At 39.9% G+C, this 20722-nt stretch overlaps 1 protein-coding gene across 7 annotated transcripts in view; it reads right to left on the bottom strand.

The window, feature by feature from the left end:
- Positions 1-20722, bottom strand: part of LOC132908069 (CREB-regulated transcription coactivator 1-like) — a 60280-nt gene continuing 39558 nt past the window's right edge. For 3 of the 7 annotated variants that reach the window (XM_060961686.1, XM_060961690.1, XM_060961691.1), the window contains 11 exons: positions 19601-19856; positions 14752-14857; positions 13471-13594; positions 11527-11619; positions 8032-8187; positions 7568-7675; positions 7148-7309; positions 3410-3472; positions 2016-2090; positions 1553-1724; positions 1-897 (listed from right to left, as the gene is read on the bottom strand). In XM_060961686.1, the coding sequence (XP_060817669.1) occupies positions 680-897; positions 1553-1724; positions 2016-2090; positions 3410-3472; positions 7148-7309; positions 7568-7675; positions 8032-8187; positions 11527-11619; positions 13471-13594; positions 14752-14857; positions 19601-19856 (1533 nt within the window). In that variant the 3' untranslated portion in view covers positions 1-679. Of the gene's footprint in view, positions 898-1552; positions 1725-2015; positions 2091-3409; positions 3473-7147; positions 7310-7567; positions 7676-8031; positions 8188-9765; positions 9814-11526; positions 11620-13470; positions 13595-14751; positions 14858-19600; positions 19857-20722 lie in introns of all 7 variants that reach the window. The other 4 variants (XM_060961687.1, XM_060961688.1, XM_060961692.1 and 1 more) reach the window with 4 other exon arrangements.

Raw genomic sequence — 20722 nt, 5'->3', positions numbered from 1 at the left:
TTCTGTATTTTTTTTTCTTGTTTTTCTTTTTTCTTTTATCATTTTCGCTAAACGTTAATTTTCACCTAAACAGTAGTATCTTTCTTTTTTACCTTACTAGGATCGTATATGATAAAAGCATGTATAAATCAGTAAACATTTTGTTTTGTGCTTCTTAGAGATCATACATGATACAATGTACAAAGTAGTATAAAATAAAAAAAGGATTAATAAAGATTTGTATTACTTAATCCTCAATTAACGGTTTATCACGAACGGGACATCAGTGTCGCTTGGTCGATTCCAACGCGAACACGTTTTCTGGCCGATTGTTCGCCTTCGTGACGTACGATCGTAATTTCTCGTTGCTTTCGTCTTCGATATTACAACATTTTCGACGGAGAACGATAGAACGAATCGCATAATTAATTCGTTGATCGCGTTCCCACCTATTTACTTTTAATCGATCTACGATGTTCTCGTTTTCCTTTTTTCCGACGTCGATGACGAAGATATGGCGGTGGTAGCGATTGCTCCGTTCGTAGAAAGACGATTTCCCGTTGGAAGCGCATCGACGGCCGCGAACAAGACTCGTCCCATTTGTCAAAGTGTCCCAAGAATAAATCGCGACACCAGGACAGATAAAATTTCCTACGTAATATAGTCAGCGCATAATCGAAAATGAGTAAAATGTCTCGCCTTAAAGTCGATCCCGCCTAAAATGGGCTTCGGCGCTGGGATCGGATATAACCATCGTCGGGTCGGTGAGCATTTGTAGACCATCCATATCGATGGGATCGAGACCCTGTCTCAAAGCATCGTCCGATGGAAAAAGATCTGGGTCGAAGTCGCCCATCATCGCCGTCCCGAGATCTTTTACGAATTCTGGATTCGTAAGGTCGTCTGCCCCGGAGAAGTCTGCGAAAGAAGAATCGTTCAGGTCTTCGATAGTCGCATTTTAGTTGCCTCTTGATCTTAACATTTAGCATTTCGATAAAGCTTAACCGATACATCGTATTTTATTAGCGCGCAACTGTAGAGAAAAGTGTCTGTCATGTACGTTCTCTGCAATTTTCGCGAATTATCATACGTATATCGGTAACGACTTTTACCGTATCCTTTTACTTCATTTAACACTTTACCGATCGCTAGCGATTCAACAGCATACGCACGTCGGACCGGCAGCTCGGGCGCAGATTCTCCCTGGCGCCGGCTCTGTTTCGGTTTAGACTCTCCAATGCCATTCTCTTCGTTCATCGCGGACGGTAATTTTTTCAAATTGGTATAAAACTGTGTGAGCTTACAAAGCAACGCAACTGACACAACTGAGCAAGGTACCTTTGTACTAAATAACAAATTACTGCTCGAATAATGAGAAAGTTTGTCGGCGACGAAGAGCCGATCAATAATAGGCTATCGATCGATAAAGTGTTAAGAACGTATTTAAGAAATCGTTTAGACAGCAAAATATGATTAAATCGAAAATGAGCGAATAATCTTGATCGACACACGTAGCAGAAGAAAAAGGCAACACGTGTCTCTTGACGTAAATAGAAGTTTTACAAGAACACACCAGTGAGAATGATCGTTGGGGTGTTCGGTGTCTGAGGCGTGAGTTGCTGGGTGGTGGTGCTGTTGTTGCTAGTAGTGGTCGTTGTGTTAGGTTGATACGGCATTTGGGGACTCGTGCTGAAGTACCCGGCATCTGCGCTGCCCAACTCACCTCCCACATTCATCGTGTCGTTCTGCAAATCAATGCCAAACCGAATTGTACTCCGTCGAGCATTCGAAATCCTACTATTTTACCATTAAATCCACTCGGTACAGCGAGCACGTCAATTATAGTTTAACAGATTCTCGCGGCGTCTGTTCGTTTACCTACGAGGCACGTCGGTACTCTACTAAATCAATTAACGCGGTTCGAACACGACGAGGTTGTCGTGCGAACGGAAATAAACGTTGCTGAAGAAGAAACGCGTGAATTTACAATCTTTGAAACATTCGCCCGTTCGGCAACGTTGAATAATCTTGCTCACCTGTGTGTAATTCGTGGTGTGATTCGGCGAACCGATATACGTTCCAATCATGTTGGTCGGCACGGGCGTGTCCATCTGAAGCGAAAAACACAGAATAAAAACGAGTGAATCTCTATGTTGGTAACGCTACGATATATCGTCGATGTAAATTCTTCCGGTGAATTGAACAAAGGGATCGGAAGAAAAAGAAAGAGAAAGAGAGAGAGAGAGAGACAGACAGACAGAGACAGAGAGAAAGAAATAAAGGGAGGATGGAAGCGGAAGAGCCGATCCGTGGACGCTAGATCCGCTCGATCGTCGTGTATTAATTACATCGGCACGTACTGCGTTCTTCCCGTAGTCGATCAGCTCGAGGGTGATTCCATGCGAGGACGAAGCGAAGAAGAAGGGTAGGGTGCGGCCGAACGACGAGGACAGGCTGAGAGAAGGAAGGGCGCGGGAGCAAGAAAACGCAAGAGAAAAACGAAGAAACGAAAGGCGGATCGGCGGATCGAATCGTAAGAGCTTTTATTCGCCACGTGGATACGTTCATTCTTTAGTGGAATTGGTCGTTACCGTTCCTCCGTTTCTAGCCTGTATTCGTTCTAACGACTTTACCAGCTTTTAATCACTCTGGATGAAAATTCCGGCGGATATTCCTTCAGATGTTAACGGAACGTTCGAAACCACTCGCGAAAAAATGCCGCAATTTCTTCGTTTCCTTCTTTTGCTCATTTCGTTCGTAGAAATTGGCGTTCGAATTTTCCTTCGCCGAACGTTACGATACATCAGAACGACTTACGTTAGAGCGAATATACGAAACTTACATAATAAAATGACCATCCTGACAACGCGGCAACTTCGTTGGGATATCGCGGGCCGAGCAAATGGACCTCGTGCGCCACACGAATCGAACCGAGGAATTTTCACGTTCGTACGTCTTATTCATCTTTTAGAACCTCGGTATATCCGCCGTAAAGCGTGCGGTAATCCATCACGACGTCGTTTCGTAAATTTTACCACGGGACCCGGTGCTATGGCGACGTTCAACGACAAGGTCGCCAGATAAGGCGGAAGTATAGGAACGTAAACGCTCCAACGATCGGTTCTTATTAAATCGTAGTACCGCCTGCTGCGTTTCTTTGCCTCCAGAACGGCCAATTATCGCGCCAACGACCACATCGTGATAACACCGTCAGTTTCTTTTAACGCGACCGGTAGACATCGATCAATCGTTCGCTGCTTGAACAGAAGAAAAAAAAAAAGGAGAGAAAAAGAAGAAAGATAACGAAGTAGGAGAACGGATGACGGCACGTAGAACGCGGAAGTTGCGAGAATAAAGTGGAAGCTCGTCGTGTCGAGGGGTTGTGAGAAAAGGATCAAGTTCATATAGTTTGTCAAGGGCGTTATGTCACCTCTATCTGCGGGTTCCAGGTGCAACCAAGTTCCATGAGCTGCTGCGCGAATTTCGGCCAATCCTGACGGATGCGGGCAACAGATAAACATCAAGGCTTAACATTTCAATCGTATTCGCAGAACGAGGCAGTTAAAAAAGAGAAGTATTTTCTGTTCTTTTTCTTTCTTATGCGAGGGTGAAGAATTAACCATCGAAATGTAAACTGTAGAGGCTGATGGTGGCCGGGTTCATTGAGATTCGCGCTGAAAGATCGCTAATACGTGTATCATGTTCCTATTTTGAACAAATTATTGCTTCCCGTATATGATTTATACATACTCGTGTATCTGATATTTCCGAATAAATAACAGGAAAATTATTGGCAATAAAGTATCGAATAACAGGATTGCGATGATACTCTAAGTAGAAGAAGTAAATATCAAGATGTAATACATGAATGTGCGAAGACTGACGATTCGCGTTTCTAATCGATAAAAAAGTTCTTTCGTTCTCCAAGAGATTCAAACATAGATCGTTAGACCGCGGATTTTTCCCAAATATAACCGAAGTCAGAAAGAGACGAATCCCAAGTAAGAACTGAATACTCCATTGAGTAATTTACTTTAGATATTTTGTATTTATATATCGTATGTATTCTATGTACAAACGCATAAATATCCGCAGTCTACTAATCACGTAAATACTTATGTATATGTTTATGTAAAAATTAGAAACATAGTCGATCAATTTGTCTTCCAAGAGGCTCGTGTAGTGCGTTGTTTATCGATCTCTTGCTAGGATAATTATTTCATTTCGTAACTGACACAAAGAATTTTGTCATTATGCGCGCTGACAGCTTAAATTCGTCGGACATCCAGTAACCCGGCCGCAGGAATGCGAAGGTTAAAGGGGGAAAAGAGATCGTGTCTCTCTAATACGAGACTCTAATGGTGCAGTCGTTCGAAAAAAAAGAAGCGCGTGTTGGAAAAGATGCACCGCAGAATCGCTGCGTCTATCGATCGGGCGCAATGAAAAATTATGTACTTCGCTACGAACGGCAATGAAAACGCTGGTTCGCGGCAAAGGAAAGTTACAGACGCATGCAGAAAACCAAGTGGAAAGTAATTTCAAGCTTTTGGGGCGACGTAGTTCTTCCAGTCTGCGCGATTTTGTCAAACCGTGGAAGAATTCCAACGACGAAGAATTCGAAGCGAGCAAAGCGAGCCGTACTTGTAACAGAGAGATCGTTAATCGCTCGTCGATACGAGCGGCGATTAACAATGCACGCGACAACGACACAGGCGGCTCATGGATTATTAACTCGCATAATTTCCGACCTTTTTAATCGCCGGAACGCTCGACCAAAACGAGCGGCATACCAAAAGCGTGAGTGACGGAGAAATTCGTGGTAACACGTGCACGTGGAATAATTCATATCGTCTAGGTTTGTGAAGGTCAGCCATCGTGGAGGAACACGGCGAAAAATTATGCACGGATATCCATGAGCCACGATCGAGGGGAAATCGTGATCTTCGGGCAACGATGAGGCCGGTATCCATTTGTTGTCTATTTTTGTCTCGCACCATGATTGCATACCATTCAATAATACGCCACAATGCTAATAATAGCGTATACTTAATAGGGTGGAACGAAAAATAATGAAAATTACGTGACCATATTTTAATAATGAAAAAAATTTGCCTTTACTTTTTCAGACGAGGTATGCAAAGGTCCATTTATATCAAATGAATTTTCCAGATACCGTAAGGGCTATTCTAGGGACAAACAAACAGTTTAAAATAAATAGATTTCGCTAAAAAAATTTCGTACTCGATGTTCCAATTATTTACGACGTTCCACGTTTAACCAGCATCGTCGTTCTTGCTTTTATTGTATTGCTAATTATTATACTTTTCTATTTATTCCTACATGATCAAGATTATAAACGATCGGCAGGTTCTTTATATCAAATTATATTTATAAGCGTTAGGCTTAGTTGTATATCAAATTACGATAGGCAAAGATTTAACGCACGTTCGACGCGATACACGAATATACAACAAATGGCCAACTACCTAAAGGCAACACAGAAAAACAAACGTATTCGGAAAGAATGAGAACCGTAACGCAGTAAATCATAGGAGCAACTAAGCGCCAAGAATATGTTGAAATTGCGTTCATCACGAGCGAACCTAAAATTCATCGCAATCAGACACGCGCTCGACAAATAAAGAGAAAAAGTGTCGACGAACGTCGACAAGACGTTGCGTATCATGCAGATCGAGACCGTAGGTGGCGTCTACATGGATCGCTTCTACGTAAAGGATCGTCGAAAATCATACATACTCAGCGGCATTCCCAAAATCTTACGCAAACGAAACGATAACTGTTCGCGTACTTACCACTCCCTTCCGTATGCACAAACAGATAATTACGATCCAATTAAAACGTAGTTGTTGTCGAGTCCGCGTGATCTACGTTACAGAGATGCAAAGTTGCGCTTCTCTCGAACGAATCGTCAGAAGTTTCCGTGAAAGAATTATTCGATGGATAAGATGTACTTTGGTGCGCCAGGAATTTTTCGATCGAAACGATACGCCTCGTGTGGAAAACTAGCGACCAAAGGAAAGCGGAAAAGCGACGCAACACGGGATGAAGTTTTTTGGACGAAAAATAATTGACGGACTCGGACTCGTGTATCCTTGTCTATGTTTATCCTTTCTTTTCTTTTTTTCTTTTTTTCTCGAAAGAATACTTCTGTATGTCTTTAGTCTCTGATCTCATTCGAATCTTTTTAAACAAAATGTCGCTCGTATTGCGCGATTACTATAAGCGTATCCGCAATTATATCGTAGAAGGTACCTGATTAAACAACGAAGGCGTGGAACCGTGACGAGAGTTATTTCCGTAGAACCGTGTAATTTTCATTTGACCATAAATTAGCACGTACACAGTAGCTTACAAAAGTGTTCGAACACTTGTAGAAATCTTTTACGAATACATATAACACGTGTGTCTTTTAATTCCTATATACATTTTCAGACTGGTTTCAAAATTTAGCAATACGATCATGACGATCGTGTCTCGTTACGGTGCTGATTGTATTTCAAAATGTTTTACGCAACACGTACAATTACATACGTGTCTTTTAAGCGTTGATATACTTTTATCAGCCACTGTAGATCATTTATCATAATCTCGATTCCGAGTACCAAAAGACGCTACTATAAAAAAAAGAAAGAAAGAAAGAAAAAAGAGGTAGAAAGAAAGAAAAAGTCGAAAAATTTGACGATCATCGTTTTCGCGACAATTATAAATTTAAGACCAATTATAATGGAAAGTAGCACGAGTCGAACGTGAAGCATGCGTGCTCCACTGCCGTGCGATGTTAAATAAAATGTCTCAACCGCAGTGCTATCGATTTAGCTTCCGCGTTACGAGCAATAAAACAACACCGGCGAAGCCGTTGTTCACGGCCGAAACGCAACGTGATGTCGATAGCGCCACTCTTGGTAATAAGGGAGATATTCGAAGATCCCTCGAGCGACGCTTCGAATCCGGTAAAATCGAAGGAACGATCGGGACGATTCGTCGAGTCGTTTCCAAAGATACTTTCTCGCCAAGACAACGTGAAATTGTCTGAAAGATTTAAACCTGAGGCATCGCGTTGGATCGTTGTGAAAGGAAGAGAACACGAAACGGTGGCTGAATACGCAACCACGATACTCCACGATAAGGACGGACTCCTTTTACTAACCATCGTGAACTGCTCGAAGTCCTGCTGAAGCGCCGCTGCCTGTGCCTGGTTCAGGAAGTAATTGTTTTGGTCGATGTTCTCTGACGTTAAGTTCGGTGGACCTGGATGACCCGTGGGACTAGGAGGCGCCGATGGATTGTTACTGTAACTCAACGGGCTGCCCTGCGATCGATCACAGATTACACCAGTTATTTACATTCCTGTTATTTTTGTTATTCGATTATTACTTTTTTTTATTATTCGATCGAATTCTATGTACTTTTTGCCTTTTACTTATCGCATATTGTATATAACGTGCTCGTAACTATAAAACAATAATTAAAAGGAATGTTGAATCTTCGTAAAATTATATTTCCGCTATTTAATCGTTATTTATTTTTCCATTGCTGGCTTATAAATACTTGTTACAAAAATACTTACTTGAATCGTTAGTCCGGGTGACGATTGAGGCGACGGCCTATTCACCTGCTGCGAGGATCTGTACGAGCCTAAGGAGTTGAGCTGCGGTTGCTGTGTCTGCGACGACTTCTAAGAACAGCCACGAGAAGAACCATTATATCAACAAATTCTCTTTTTCTTTATCGCACGTCGTATACTCCGTATTCCTCTACCCTTGGCAAAATACGCGACTAAAAACCAATTAACCTTCGTGGCGGTCTAAATCATTCGATCCGACAGGATACTTGGAAATAAAAAAAAAAAAAAGAAAGAAAAACGACGCGGTCGACCTTTCGACTGCGAAACAATTTCAAGCTACCATCCGATCGTTTTTTGCCTCGTTTCATAAGCTGGAAGCTTGCGAACGGGATCCTCGTAGGGTATAAATGTTCGAGGAATCGAGCAGAGGAAAGGAGAAACGAACGCGAATAACGTGATATACTAACTGGACTTTGCGGTGGCACAGGACTGTGCGGTTGCTGATAAATGTAGTGACCAGTTGGACTGTGGGACGTCGCCGTCGGTGGCTGAGGCACCGGTTGTTGCGAATAACTCTGAAGATCCTGTTGCGAAGTACTTGTGCTGTTTTCTAGCGCCACACCCTGTTTCATAGGCACCGCTATTAACGATCGGTCGGCGGTTTCTTTTTTTCCTTCGCCTAGCCTCAGTCTGAATGGTTAGTAGCGGTAGCTATGCGAGGCTCGCGCGATCGATTTCTATGCCGATTGCGAACGTTCAAAGTCACGGGAAACGCGGTTTACCGGCGACCGCGGTGCTCGTCTCTTTTCGTGCTACGGTAAAACCTCCATTATCCGAATTAATAGGGAGATACGTGATTGTTCGGCTGAAGGAATTTTCAGATAGAACGGTCTTGTAATTAGTTTTCTCCGTAATTATTATTCTACAGTCGTATATCGTTCTACATATACATTCTCGTTTTTCAATAAATCTTTTCATTTTCATAATATCAAATTTTCATAATTATATGAAAATTCTATTAAACGATACGATACGATACGTAAATTTGAGATACTTGGACCTAATTAGTTGGTATATAAATACTGAAACAAGCACAATTGTACGCCAATGTTGTTTGTAGGCATTGGATATTTCAGAAAGAAAAATACAAGGATAATTACGAAGGATAAGATGTAATATAAGTGTAATATTTAGTTAACTATATTTGCAGATCGTATATCTTCTATTCTGCTGATAAATCAAATCATAAGATTTTTAATAGCGCTGACCTGCGTTGAATTCAGTTGTATCTTAAATCGTCTAAGGTCTCTGTCTAGTGCAATAATACTTCGGATTGAGAAGGCTTCTTCGTCATTTTCATTGCAATTTTCCTCTTCGGATACTAAAGGTCCCATTGTATTTACACGAAACCGAAAAGGCCGAGATCGCCCGAGGGGCGGACGTTTTCTTCAATTTCCAATTTAATTACGAACCAGCGAGCTTTATCAGGTAAACGTTATTCATCCGCGACGGCCGAGCTTTTTCTTCTTAAGCGGACAATTAACGTCTATCCGGTCGAGTGACTCGACCGATAAAAGTTCCTCTTTTCCTCGAAGCCCTCGCGAATGCAAACAAGATTCACAAAGATATCGGATTCATTTAGCTGGCAAAGTTCTCCAGTTCCGATATGGAACTTCTAACCATCGTGCCAGAGCGAAATACCCTTCCCTCGGCTAAGAAACGGACCGAGGAAACGAGTTCGAAACTGGACGACAAACATTTTCCATTTACGCGGTGGAAAAATTTCCGATCGAACGTTTACGCCCCCGACGATCTCAGCGAGAAATTCATCGATGAAATTCTATCGGCGTATTTTCGTCTGGAAAAAGTACACGAGCTAACTCCCGATCGCGTGTCAACGATTCCACAAAACTTCTACTTTTAGCCAGACTTTTTCTACTTTGCAACGTTGACACGCGGTGTTACGAGATCACCGAATTCGTGTCCCAGGTTCGACTATCCGTGACTTTTCGCTGTATTTTACATGTGCGGTTCGACTATTGCCTCTGTTTCGCAAGCTACGGATACCATTAAGAAGCGGGACGATATTAAAAACGAAAGAAAGAAAGAAAATGGGGAAAAACGGATCGAAGAATGAAAGGAGAATCGTAGTGAAACGCGCGGCGTTGTCGTAAGCGCAAGAACAAAAATTTGCTACTAACCTTACACGTGTGAAGGAACCTAGAGTTAACAGGCACTGATAAATGGTTCTGCAAAATAACAAACACAAACAAACACTACAACAAAGGCAAAATAAAAATAAAATGAAATTAAAGGTGGCCGCTAAGCGTACAGGAGGCTGGTACTAATTCGCTCAAACGATCCGAGACCAAATTCAATCTTTTTTCTCTTTTTTCTTTTTTTTTTTTTTTACCGTGCCAAACCGTTTTTCGTTAACGTTGATCGAATCGTTCGTTTTAAATGAAAAAGAGGGCATGCATCGAACGCTTATAATTCACTCGAAGCAATAATACAAGAGAGTAGTGGCAATTTAAAAACTTTTGACCATTTCGTAGCAAACTACACGATCGCCGCATTAAAGGGAAAAGATATTTATATTATAAAATTATATTTTCGTAATTTCGTAGCGCATTTAGAACAACGAGGTACTCGTGTCTCGCGAGAGAACTTACTCGTAGCGAAACTCGCGACGCAACGATCGGCATTACGCTTCTTTCGCCACGGTGCATTAACGTTTTACGACCAGGATGTAGGATAAAATCGATATTCAGCCGGGCTACGACTAATCTAGATAACGATTAACAAACCGTGCCTGTGATTGCTCCATCGGAGAACGATAATGGCACTCTATCGAAATTGTACGCGAGTGGAGAGCGGCATGCCATAGTAGTTACGTACAAAGTAAAGTACTTTAGCTGGCGATCTAAGTGTTTCATAACTGTCGGTGGCGATAAGTCTGCGTGGAAAAACGAAATCGCTAATCCAATCGTCGATTTCGTTCTTTCTCGTCGAGTCGTACGGAAATCGCGTTCGAAGTTCGCGTCATTACGTTTCGTTTTAATAACGACGATACGCTACTGTTTACCCGAAAGCTCTGTGACGTTGTACTCGTAACACAGCGATGGTTATCGAAGCACAGAAAAGCACAGAACATCTTTTTTCCATGCAACACTACGCACGTACCAGCCGTTACGTTCTGATTCCTACTAACTAGCTTTATAGAGACCAGGCATCTCTCTTTTAGGTTGTTGCATATGAAATGGCCGATTTCGCGATTGCTACATCTGATTCGATATTTAACGACTAAAATTACCATCGAATGATATTTCCCAAATAAAGATTAATCAGAAATAAAGAACATTAAACTTAAAATTAGTCGCATTAAATTTATACGTTCTAATTTTTACATCTGACCTACTAACTTGTGATATTTGGAATTGTCAATTACAGTCGGTCAACCACATTCTTCCAAACCGCTACAAATATAGACTCGTTCTAAATTCCACATTCAAGAAGCTCTAAATGGAAATCTAAGTGACAGTAAATAATTTCCAAAGCTCTCTCCTTTATATATAAAATCTTTTCCCTTCCTTTACAGTTCATTATTATCGCTAGAAATCAGATATTTTTAAAAAGCTATAAATACGTTAAAAATCTTGTCAAAAATTCGGCTATTTCATCTGCAAGTACCTAATATACTATTATACGCATAGTCGATGTGACCGCGTCTTTCTCTATGTTTCAAACCCGAAGTCAAATATTTACGGCATTTGTAATATCGAGTCTTATCAATTCAAAGCGAATTTCTCAATCAAAGTTACGAGAATAGAGAACAGTACTCTGATCGATCAAAGTGAACGGTGGAGAAAGACACAGCGCTGTCGACTATAGAGTTGGCAGGTGCAGCAACATTCTCTAAGAACCCGATACTGTGTACCGTACAGGATCGCGAGGATATTTACTTGGGCGCTGGTCTGATCCTGCGAAAAGGATAGCCTCCCAGCTTGGGGTAAGCTGGTCGGCGACAGATTTGTGGGACTGCTCGTTTGACGACTCTGGAATACACCAGCAGTACCACCATTTCAAAACAGATTCCTTTCTTCCAAGGAAACGCTACCTAAGTCTTTTATGTTACTCGAACGTCACGCGACGCTACCTGATACGACACGGTCTGTAGTGGATATATAAGAGAGAAAGAAAAGCGAACAAAATAAAAGTGGACGCGGTCAAACGGGTTGAGAACGCGCTGAAAATAGGACGAAAAAAGATATATATATCGTAATCGCGCGCGATTATTCCGATATCGACACGTACACCGTTTCCGCGGACGCATTTTTGCACGAAGTTGATACGATACGGCGATACGATGAATTTCGAACTGGATACCACCTGTTATTTAAATTTGTCATGCCTCGTCAGGATTAGTCGACTTGCTTCACGTTAAATGATCTGACTAACGAGAAGGAGAATAGAAACTCGATAATGATATTAGTTAGTTAATTGCATACTTTGCAATTAGTAAGTTGACTAATCCGAACGGAGCATCGCTTTCTTCTTTTCACAGTTTTATCGAGGAAAAGTCGTGTCTTGGATTAGAGAGACTAGCCTCTCAAGCTGATAGTTATGCAAATACTATTTGCAGAAACTAATGGCTCAAGGGATAATCCATTCGGGCGAATTTAGGAGATTCGAAGCGATTTCTTTATCCTTTTCATCTTCGATGTTACGTATATTCGAATCATAGTTGAACGAGTTATCAAAAAACTAAATGACAAATGTATTTATTTCCGACCAAAGTGGTATCGATTTATATTGCGTTGTTTCTCCTTCGCGAGAAGCTAGAAAAAACGTGCTTCTGTTACTATCGTAACATGTCATTAGGTGGTATTGACAAAATCCGCAATCGCTTAGTTGCCAACCCAATAGAATTTAGATAACTAGATAAAGAAAGAAAGTTTCGATTATAGTACGAAGGAGACTCGGTGCTAAAGAGTTAAAGTCAAATAAAATTACATGATCTTGTATTATATCCGAAATAAATATGAAGAAAAGGGGACGTTTGAACTGTACACTGTACCCAGCCATTGGTAAATATATGAACGCTTCGATCGATTTGTATAGATAACACGTGAAATATGTGTGACGATAAATATTAATACCAAACGAACTATTAAAAGCAATAGTTTATATCTTGTGCAATCAATTATATATAGATACTCTTCTTTATTCAAAACCTTATCAATGATGTATTAAAATTAACGCGATCGGTGGATTCACACGATTCGTGGGAATTTGAACGGGTCCTTAATTTTATGGATAGAATTAATTTCTCTGTATTAATTTAAAAGGACTTTGTCCAAAGGAAAGGAAATCGAAGACAATGAGCTTCTAAAATAATAAAACTGTTCCGTAACGTTTGACGCTTACAAATGGCAGTTATTAATTTAAAAGGACTTTGTCCAAAGGAAACGAAATCGAAGACAATGAGCTTCTAAAATAATAAAACTGTTCCGTAACGTTTGACGCTTACAAATGGCAGTTCTTTCGTCGTAAGTTATCTTTTAAAAATAAATTTCATATTACAATTCTCTGATAAAGTATAAAACCGTACTTGGTCTTCTTGTTTGCAATTTTCTAACTGAATTTAATTTTATCGGATAGAAACAAGCGCCCGCATATCTTTCAGCGGTAGTGTACGACGAATCAGCTTAAGAGATTAGACCGACGAATACCAAAGACAGAAATTCTCCTTTATAATGAACACGATAAAATAAAATAAACAAATAAATAAATAAAATAACGAAGAAAGATACGACTGTAATAAAAGGTGATTTAGGAATGTGCAGCCTCGTAAGGTTTAAGAAGAAACTGAGCCGCGTGAAGGACACGTAATTGGACGAACTTACGTTGCTGAATGGTGTACTGCTCGAGTGATCCTCTTGATCCGACGGGAAGTGGACCAGGTCGGGCAACGATCGCGTGTTGCCTATGGGAATTTGCTGTCCTGGTGGTTGAGAGCTCGGATCTATGCTGCAAGACAAATACGTGCTTCAATCAGAAATCGATGCATTTACGAGAGGGAAGCGCACGAGAATCTATAGTAACTGCCAGAGTCTCGAGGCGCCAGTCATTTTCGAAACGACCTCGACCAATGTCAATGTTGTCCGACTGTAACACGAAAGTGCAAAACTAGGAACTCAAATTCTACGAGATTAACTGGAATTTGTCGAATCAACTGAAATGTTTCGATTGGAGTAGAATATGATTATTTATCCGAAGAAATTGAGACACGCGGTAGTATAATTATATTTTTCTTGCAATCGAATAAGGAAGCATTTTCGTTAGATTTCCGCACTAAATTTGCGCTTCTAACATTCTGAATATTTCAAACATATCGATTGTAATATCAGAAATATCTTGAATATTTTATAGAAATATCTTTGGATCTCAATTCATGCGAATTTATCAACCGTTTCTAAAATTCTCATTCTTCTTAGATTTGACGCGTCTTTCTTCTTCTCGATTATGTCTATTACGTACAATTTATAACGTTTATAGTCCCCTTAAATATCGGATAATATCAAAACAGCAAAATTCTACACGAACGAACTTATCACGTTTATCGTGTGTTATCTTCAAACGTTAACATTAAACGGATAGCTTCCGAAAAGCTAAGGAATTTATAATTTTTCTTACGGCCAACCATCGTCAAATGTTTCGCTAATTAACGCTTCGACGATCGATCGTTTACTCCATGTTTTAGTAATCAAGCTTCTACTATACGATATTATTAAACAATCGCTAGAAAGTAGATGACAGATAAGACGACTAATGAAATACAGAGATGAGAGTTAGACTTGGATCGCTTGTCGCGAACGCGCTAAAATTTAAGACTGTCCCGAGGACAGACCGGACGGTGCCTATTCAAAATTATATAAACTCTGTGCACGAGCGCATTAGTATGTGCGATATAATGCGTCGTGAATACAATGAAACTTCGTACAATAGCCACGACGTATAAATAATGCATACACTGATGTGCAACAATAGACAGTGTACTTATCAAGAGGAGATATTCCACGAGATTCGTAAAATTTCAACCTTCTTTTTCCTTGAGCCGGCTAATCGAAATCGATACGGGGTTTGTATCGCTGGTCGATCCAGAGGGAAAGAAAAAGTTTTCTTACTTGCTTCCAGGCACTCGAGGTATTTCACAGGACGATCTTGGCCGTTCGATGAATCCGTAATGCAGGTCCCTGTTGTCGCTCCCGGACCCGGTTATGGTATGCTGATCTATATACAACGAATTATAAAACGTAAGATAAAAAGGTTAAAAGTAGCAACACGAAGGATCAAACGATAGGTAATTAATTCTAAATATTGTTAATTTTGTCGTGTTCGAGGCAATCTGTCGACTGTTAACGCTCGAATTAGCGGTGGCTAAAAAGCGTCCAATTTGTAGCTTATGGAATTGCAATGAAGGATACGGTAAACGAAAATAAATCTAAAACATATATATATGATAGTAAAAAAAGACACCACAATTGTGTAAAGCATAATTATAATTAGCACGAGTAATGAATATGATGCGCGTTTTGATTAAAGAATACATGACGCAAAGATGAAAACATTCCTTAGGAAAAGATCACTGAAATTGTGAAAAACGCAGCATCGAATAATTGAAACACCCAAGAAAATTTCATTATATTAATAATTTGAATTGCCGAGAAAATTTCATTATATTAATAATTCAAATTGCCGAGAAAATTTCATCACATTAATAGTTCAAATTTCCGTGAAAATTTCGTTGTATTAATAATTCAAATTTCCAAGAAAATGTAATAGTTCAAACTTCCTAGAATATTTAGTTAATTTTCAAATAATAAAACAAATACATCAAATCTACAAGGTTTACAAAATTTATATGAAAAATTACGAATCGATATTTACGATAATTCAGGTAATTCTGCAATTAATTCAATTGCAGCTTTTCGACGCTTATGCTTTAAAACGTGCCATAGTTGGAGGATGATGCACACGATACGTAGTCCCAAGGCAGAGCGTCCGATTTCGTTGAAGCAACCTAACACCATGTAATGCTTGCTACTTGCTAACATTACTACGGGTATAACGTTTCAGTTCCGATCCCCTCGTGTCGCCGGTCGGTAACAGATTAAGAGGGAATCATCGAAGCCGCGTATATCCGACCGACCGGAATCGGAAAACCTGCCTCGGCCAATGACCCGTCTTCCTAAAGACCTGTTCGCAAATTTCAAAGCTTTCGCAGGATCTCTTAATAGTTTCTCGTTTTTTATCGATACGGTGCCCCATTTTTCGCGAGTATATTACAGGGCAGAATATAGCGAGGTCCTGAATTAATTCATTAAACATTTGTAACGCTATGTTAAGAACCGAGCTGGACATTGTATTTCGTTCCATTTTTACCTTTTTACTTTTGTCGTATAAAATAAAATGAGTATTTGTACGAAATAAAAATACAAAAAGGTCGCTTTTTATTTATACATGAAGTTACAGGAAATGTATTTTCAAATGGTATATTGCAGGGAAAAAGATAGAAATAAAACTTTTTTACGTACAATTAATTGAATTCACGCGTAGACCATCGTACGAACGTGTATCGTACTCTGTTTTTAATAGTTCGCGCAATGAATAAAACGGCGACTTATCACTATTGATATTTCCGTCATAAAATGATTTGAATAAATTGAAAAACGAGAAAATGGTTTGTAATTTTCGTGTCAATATTCTATAACAAAAAACGCACACACGCACATGCGCGCATTGACTTGGCATTAAAAATTTCTTCAGAGAATATAATATAATTCTTTTAGAATCCAAACTGGTTTACTTCGCCTCTACATAATAGGATTCGTAGATACATAATTAATATAGAAGGACAATTATTTTCAAGAACGTAATTATCAGAGAAAAATAATCACACGTTATTCGAGTTTATTAATGTAACAGATAATTGACTATTCCACGCATGCCTGTGCAATATATATTGCACTAAATATCTTGCAATCTCTATAAATATTTCCAGATTTCTTTTAAACATTACCAGTACGATCGTGATAATCATATCACGGTGCTAATCAAGTCTCAAGATACTTCATATTAACGCACATTAACGTATTCGTGAAAAATGCCTGTAAATGTGCGTATACTTTCGTGAAACTGTATATATCGACATCTGTCAGTGTCTACCCGTATATACGTAACTTATATCTTATCGGAGCGACCTCTAAATCAAAGAAGACAATTAAACGGACGAAAAGGGGATCGTGACAAATCCTTGTTCAGACAAGAAACCAGCTTGCGAGGCTTAAAATGCTTGATGTTGGTCGAAAATTTGCCAGGCAGCCACTCGAGGCCGAGTGGCGGACGTACAACGAGGTAACGAGGTAATATGATAATGAGGGAATTTCTGAGACGAGTCTTCGTGAAAATCGCACCGAAACAAAAGTTGACGAGAAACGTCGGAGGGGAAACACGGTGATAATTCTCGAAATAATACACGCCATCGGTGACACGTGTCGGCGGGATTTACGCGACAACCGAAAGCGTTTATTATGCGGAGCACAGTTGGCTCGAGCGCGAGACACGTACTTTTTCAAACGGGGCGGATCCCAGAAACGACGCGAAAACTGACTTAATGGTTCGAAGATTACGTTCTAGATTAACCGCGCTCTGCGTGAAACGTTTAATCCTATTTACGTCGTCGTTACTACGATTTTTTAAATGAAGGGTCGGGGAACGATAGCCAGGACAATTTCGAGAAAAAAATGAGCCTTAAAATGGTGAGCTTCGAGGGTCGTCGTGCAGGATTTAGAAACGGGAATAAACGAGAATCTCTGAGTACGGTGTTGGTCATCGAATTATATATCCGGTCAAATAGAGAAATTTCGCTTCTACAATTATACAGATGAAATATCGTTCCTTTCTTTCTCTTCAAATACAAATTTAACAGCAAGTCAATTTCGTCAAGACATGGTACATTTAGTCAAAACACCATTAAATTGCAAAATAAATTTCATTCGTCGATATTTCTATTGCAGCGACTAAATTAGTCTCGTTGTTCCATATTCGAAGTATGCTCGGTTCTAGCGTTCAGAAATCAAAGAAGAAAGCGTTGCAGTTTCTTTATTTAAAAAGCTTCCTTTCAGACAATTCATAGCTGGAAAATTGTCCGAGTGGATATGGTGTCTTTAATGAGCGTACTCGTCGAGACAAACGTAGACTGCGACAAAGTGTAGACTTTAAATCGCAAAACGTTCGTTTTCAATTTGCGAACAAAAAGAGGAAATCGCGCGGGAAGATTCGCGAGGGCGCGAATTGGCTGAACTGTAGCAGATATCGTATCGAATATCCGAACAAATTGACTATTTGTCGCGTCTAGATGACGCGTGTTTCCCCCACGATAAAACATTTTGCGACACAATTCTGTTGCGACTGGTTAACAAGCGACCGCCTGATTGGCGCGCTCTTTTTTCCGCGAATCGTACGCGGCCAGTACAATTTTCAGCGCGGTCGGCATCATCAAAACGCATTGTAACACTAGTAACGTGTTTCCACGAAGCGATGTGATCGGATCACAACGAATCAGATACAGGAGAAAAACGTGTCGATCGCAAGAAAAAGGAACGCTAGGCCGGCTAGAGCGCGAAGAACAGGAAGAATCGCGCGCGATATCGTTGATCGGTAGACAGATCCACTTAGGCTTAATTAGCGACGATTATTTAAATACGTCTTTATTTCCATAGATATATCTATGTACACACATATATATATAGCGTACGTATATCGGATCTGTTGAAAGGTTTCGTCCAATTTTTAAAAACACATTATTATTATTATTTTATTTCATTGTTGCAAGATTATCAGATTACCAACGAACTTTGCTTGCTATATCCCATACAACTGTAGCATTCATCACGTCCAAGTACCCACATATATTTATTTCTTTTTATTTCTATGTACACTATCCTATACTTGTATACTATCGCGCGTTTACCTTTGGCTTTTAATTAGTTCGGTACCTACCTATATTCCTACGCTCTTTTTTCAAATCTCTTATCCTATCTTCCAGCATATCTTCTCTTTCAATACGCTAGAATCTATCCTACGGCACCGTTTTAAGACATATTTCAAGATATCTATCTTTAAATTACACAGAATACATTTGCTTTTTTACTCTTCCAACCAGTAACGATTTCCCTCCTACACGTTATCCGCATCTTATCGTCGCAATTAGCCCCTGGTTGCCTTCTTTTCCTTCTTTCTCCACGTATTCCGCTTTCTTCACTGTTCTTATGTATTTGTACCTATAGTTATATTTGGCGTTCCAAATTTCACGATATCGCGCTTGACCTTGCAACTCTGTCCCGTTCCGTCAGAACTTTAATTATATCAAGCTGCCGCTACCTTAGATTTTCTACAATCCTTTAGTATTACTTTTTTTTTTTTCGTGGAGGAAATCCGCACGGACGCCCGCCGCTTCTAGGGGGAAGAGCAGCGTGGCAGTGTCGGACTCCAACCGACTAAAACCTCCACGATGACCGTCCCTATTGCGACCGAGGGGTGCCCGGGAACCGCTGTGGCGACACACCGGGTCCAGATTTTCTACGATCCTAGCTAACCGGTAACTATTTCTCCAAAAGTATTCTTCTCTTTCTCTGCTATTTTCTATCCTTCCTATTTCCCCTTCTTTTTCACTCAGGCATTCCTTAGCTAACACTCTACCCACGCTAATACCCTTTTCATATCTCGAAGCTTCCTTCCCTCCTTCGAATCTAATTTTCTCTCCCTTGCTTCACTAGATTATCAATGTTTACCATGTTACCGATGTTAAATAATATAGTTTCATTTCTATAATATAATTTTCGTGATTGTTTATTACGATACTATCTTTCGGTAAGTTTATCGTATCCTTAATATTATTAGTTTCTTTGTTAACGATCGTTCTCTATGGATAACGAAGAAAAGCAGGCAAAGCAAGATCGAACGTATCTATACCTCGTCGATGGGGGATGGTGGTGTTTGACTGGCAGGCTTCGTTGGCGCTTTGATGCAGAGCCGAGTCTGAATTCGTTCTCCTCCATGTGTCCGGTGGCGGTGGTGAAAGATACGGAACACCGCTGTACGGTGAGGTATCGTGTCTTTTTTCCATCGGACGAGGTCGCATCGGTCCAACCCCCATGCTCCTACCCCTCTCGTTGTTACGATACACCATGGAATTGTGCTGCATCTCCTCCAAATTGCTGAGCGCTGTCTATAAACGCGAAAACATTATTTAAGTATTTATCTCGACAATCGTATTATCTTGCCACTCGAAGAAGCATTTGTACGTGCACACGAAATAAATTTTTATCGATTGCATATCTTGCATGTGTTTATTCAAATGACACGAAAGGAAAAACTCATTCATCGTGTTTCTTTCAACTAGAAAAAAAAATATATATGGATGCATGTAAAATAAATGTCCATTGTAATGTAGAGATATTCTGTCATTTTTACACACATACATCGATCCATCGTTCTTACGTATAAATGACAGCGTCATCCTTCCTGAACGTTGCCCTATCTTATCAACCTTAACTAAATCTCTAAATTCTGAACACTTGGACATTCAACTTCGGCATATTGCTAATTGCATTCCAAACATCTGTTCTTATCCTCGGGCATAGATGATAGTGTCATTCCTCCGAAATTTTGCTTTATCTTATCGCTATTTACTATTTAAGTGTTTAAAACTTCGCCTTTCTTTTAAGTCTACGCTAATTGCATTCCAAATACGAACGTTCGATCTGTATATCGCCAGTTGAAGTTCGCTCTGTTGACTAACGTAACATAAATTACTACGAACTTGAAACAAATATCGTTACTAGAGCGCGGATGTTTATGTATTTATGGAAAATTTAAAGGTTCGAGGATACGCAAGACTACACATATTATACAAACATGTGTAAAATATTCAAACTAAAGTAATATTTAATAAGCAAAGCTAATCTTCGTTTAAATTCTATTTTACAAATTTGCATAAATTTCTATTGCTTAAAAAAAAAAGAGAAGAAAAAAGGAAGGAAAAGAAAAAAATGTATAGTGCATATTCATAGAATCACTATTTTACAGAAGACG

Source organism: Bombus pascuorum, chromosome 6 (genome assembly GCF_905332965.1).
Source record: "Bombus pascuorum chromosome 6, iyBomPasc1.1, whole genome shotgun sequence".
Taxonomy (NCBI): Eukaryota; Metazoa; Arthropoda; class Insecta; order Hymenoptera; family Apidae; genus Bombus; species Bombus pascuorum.
The sequence above is the reverse complement of the archived record's forward strand: the minus strand, read 5'-3'. Positions and strand labels throughout refer to the sequence as shown.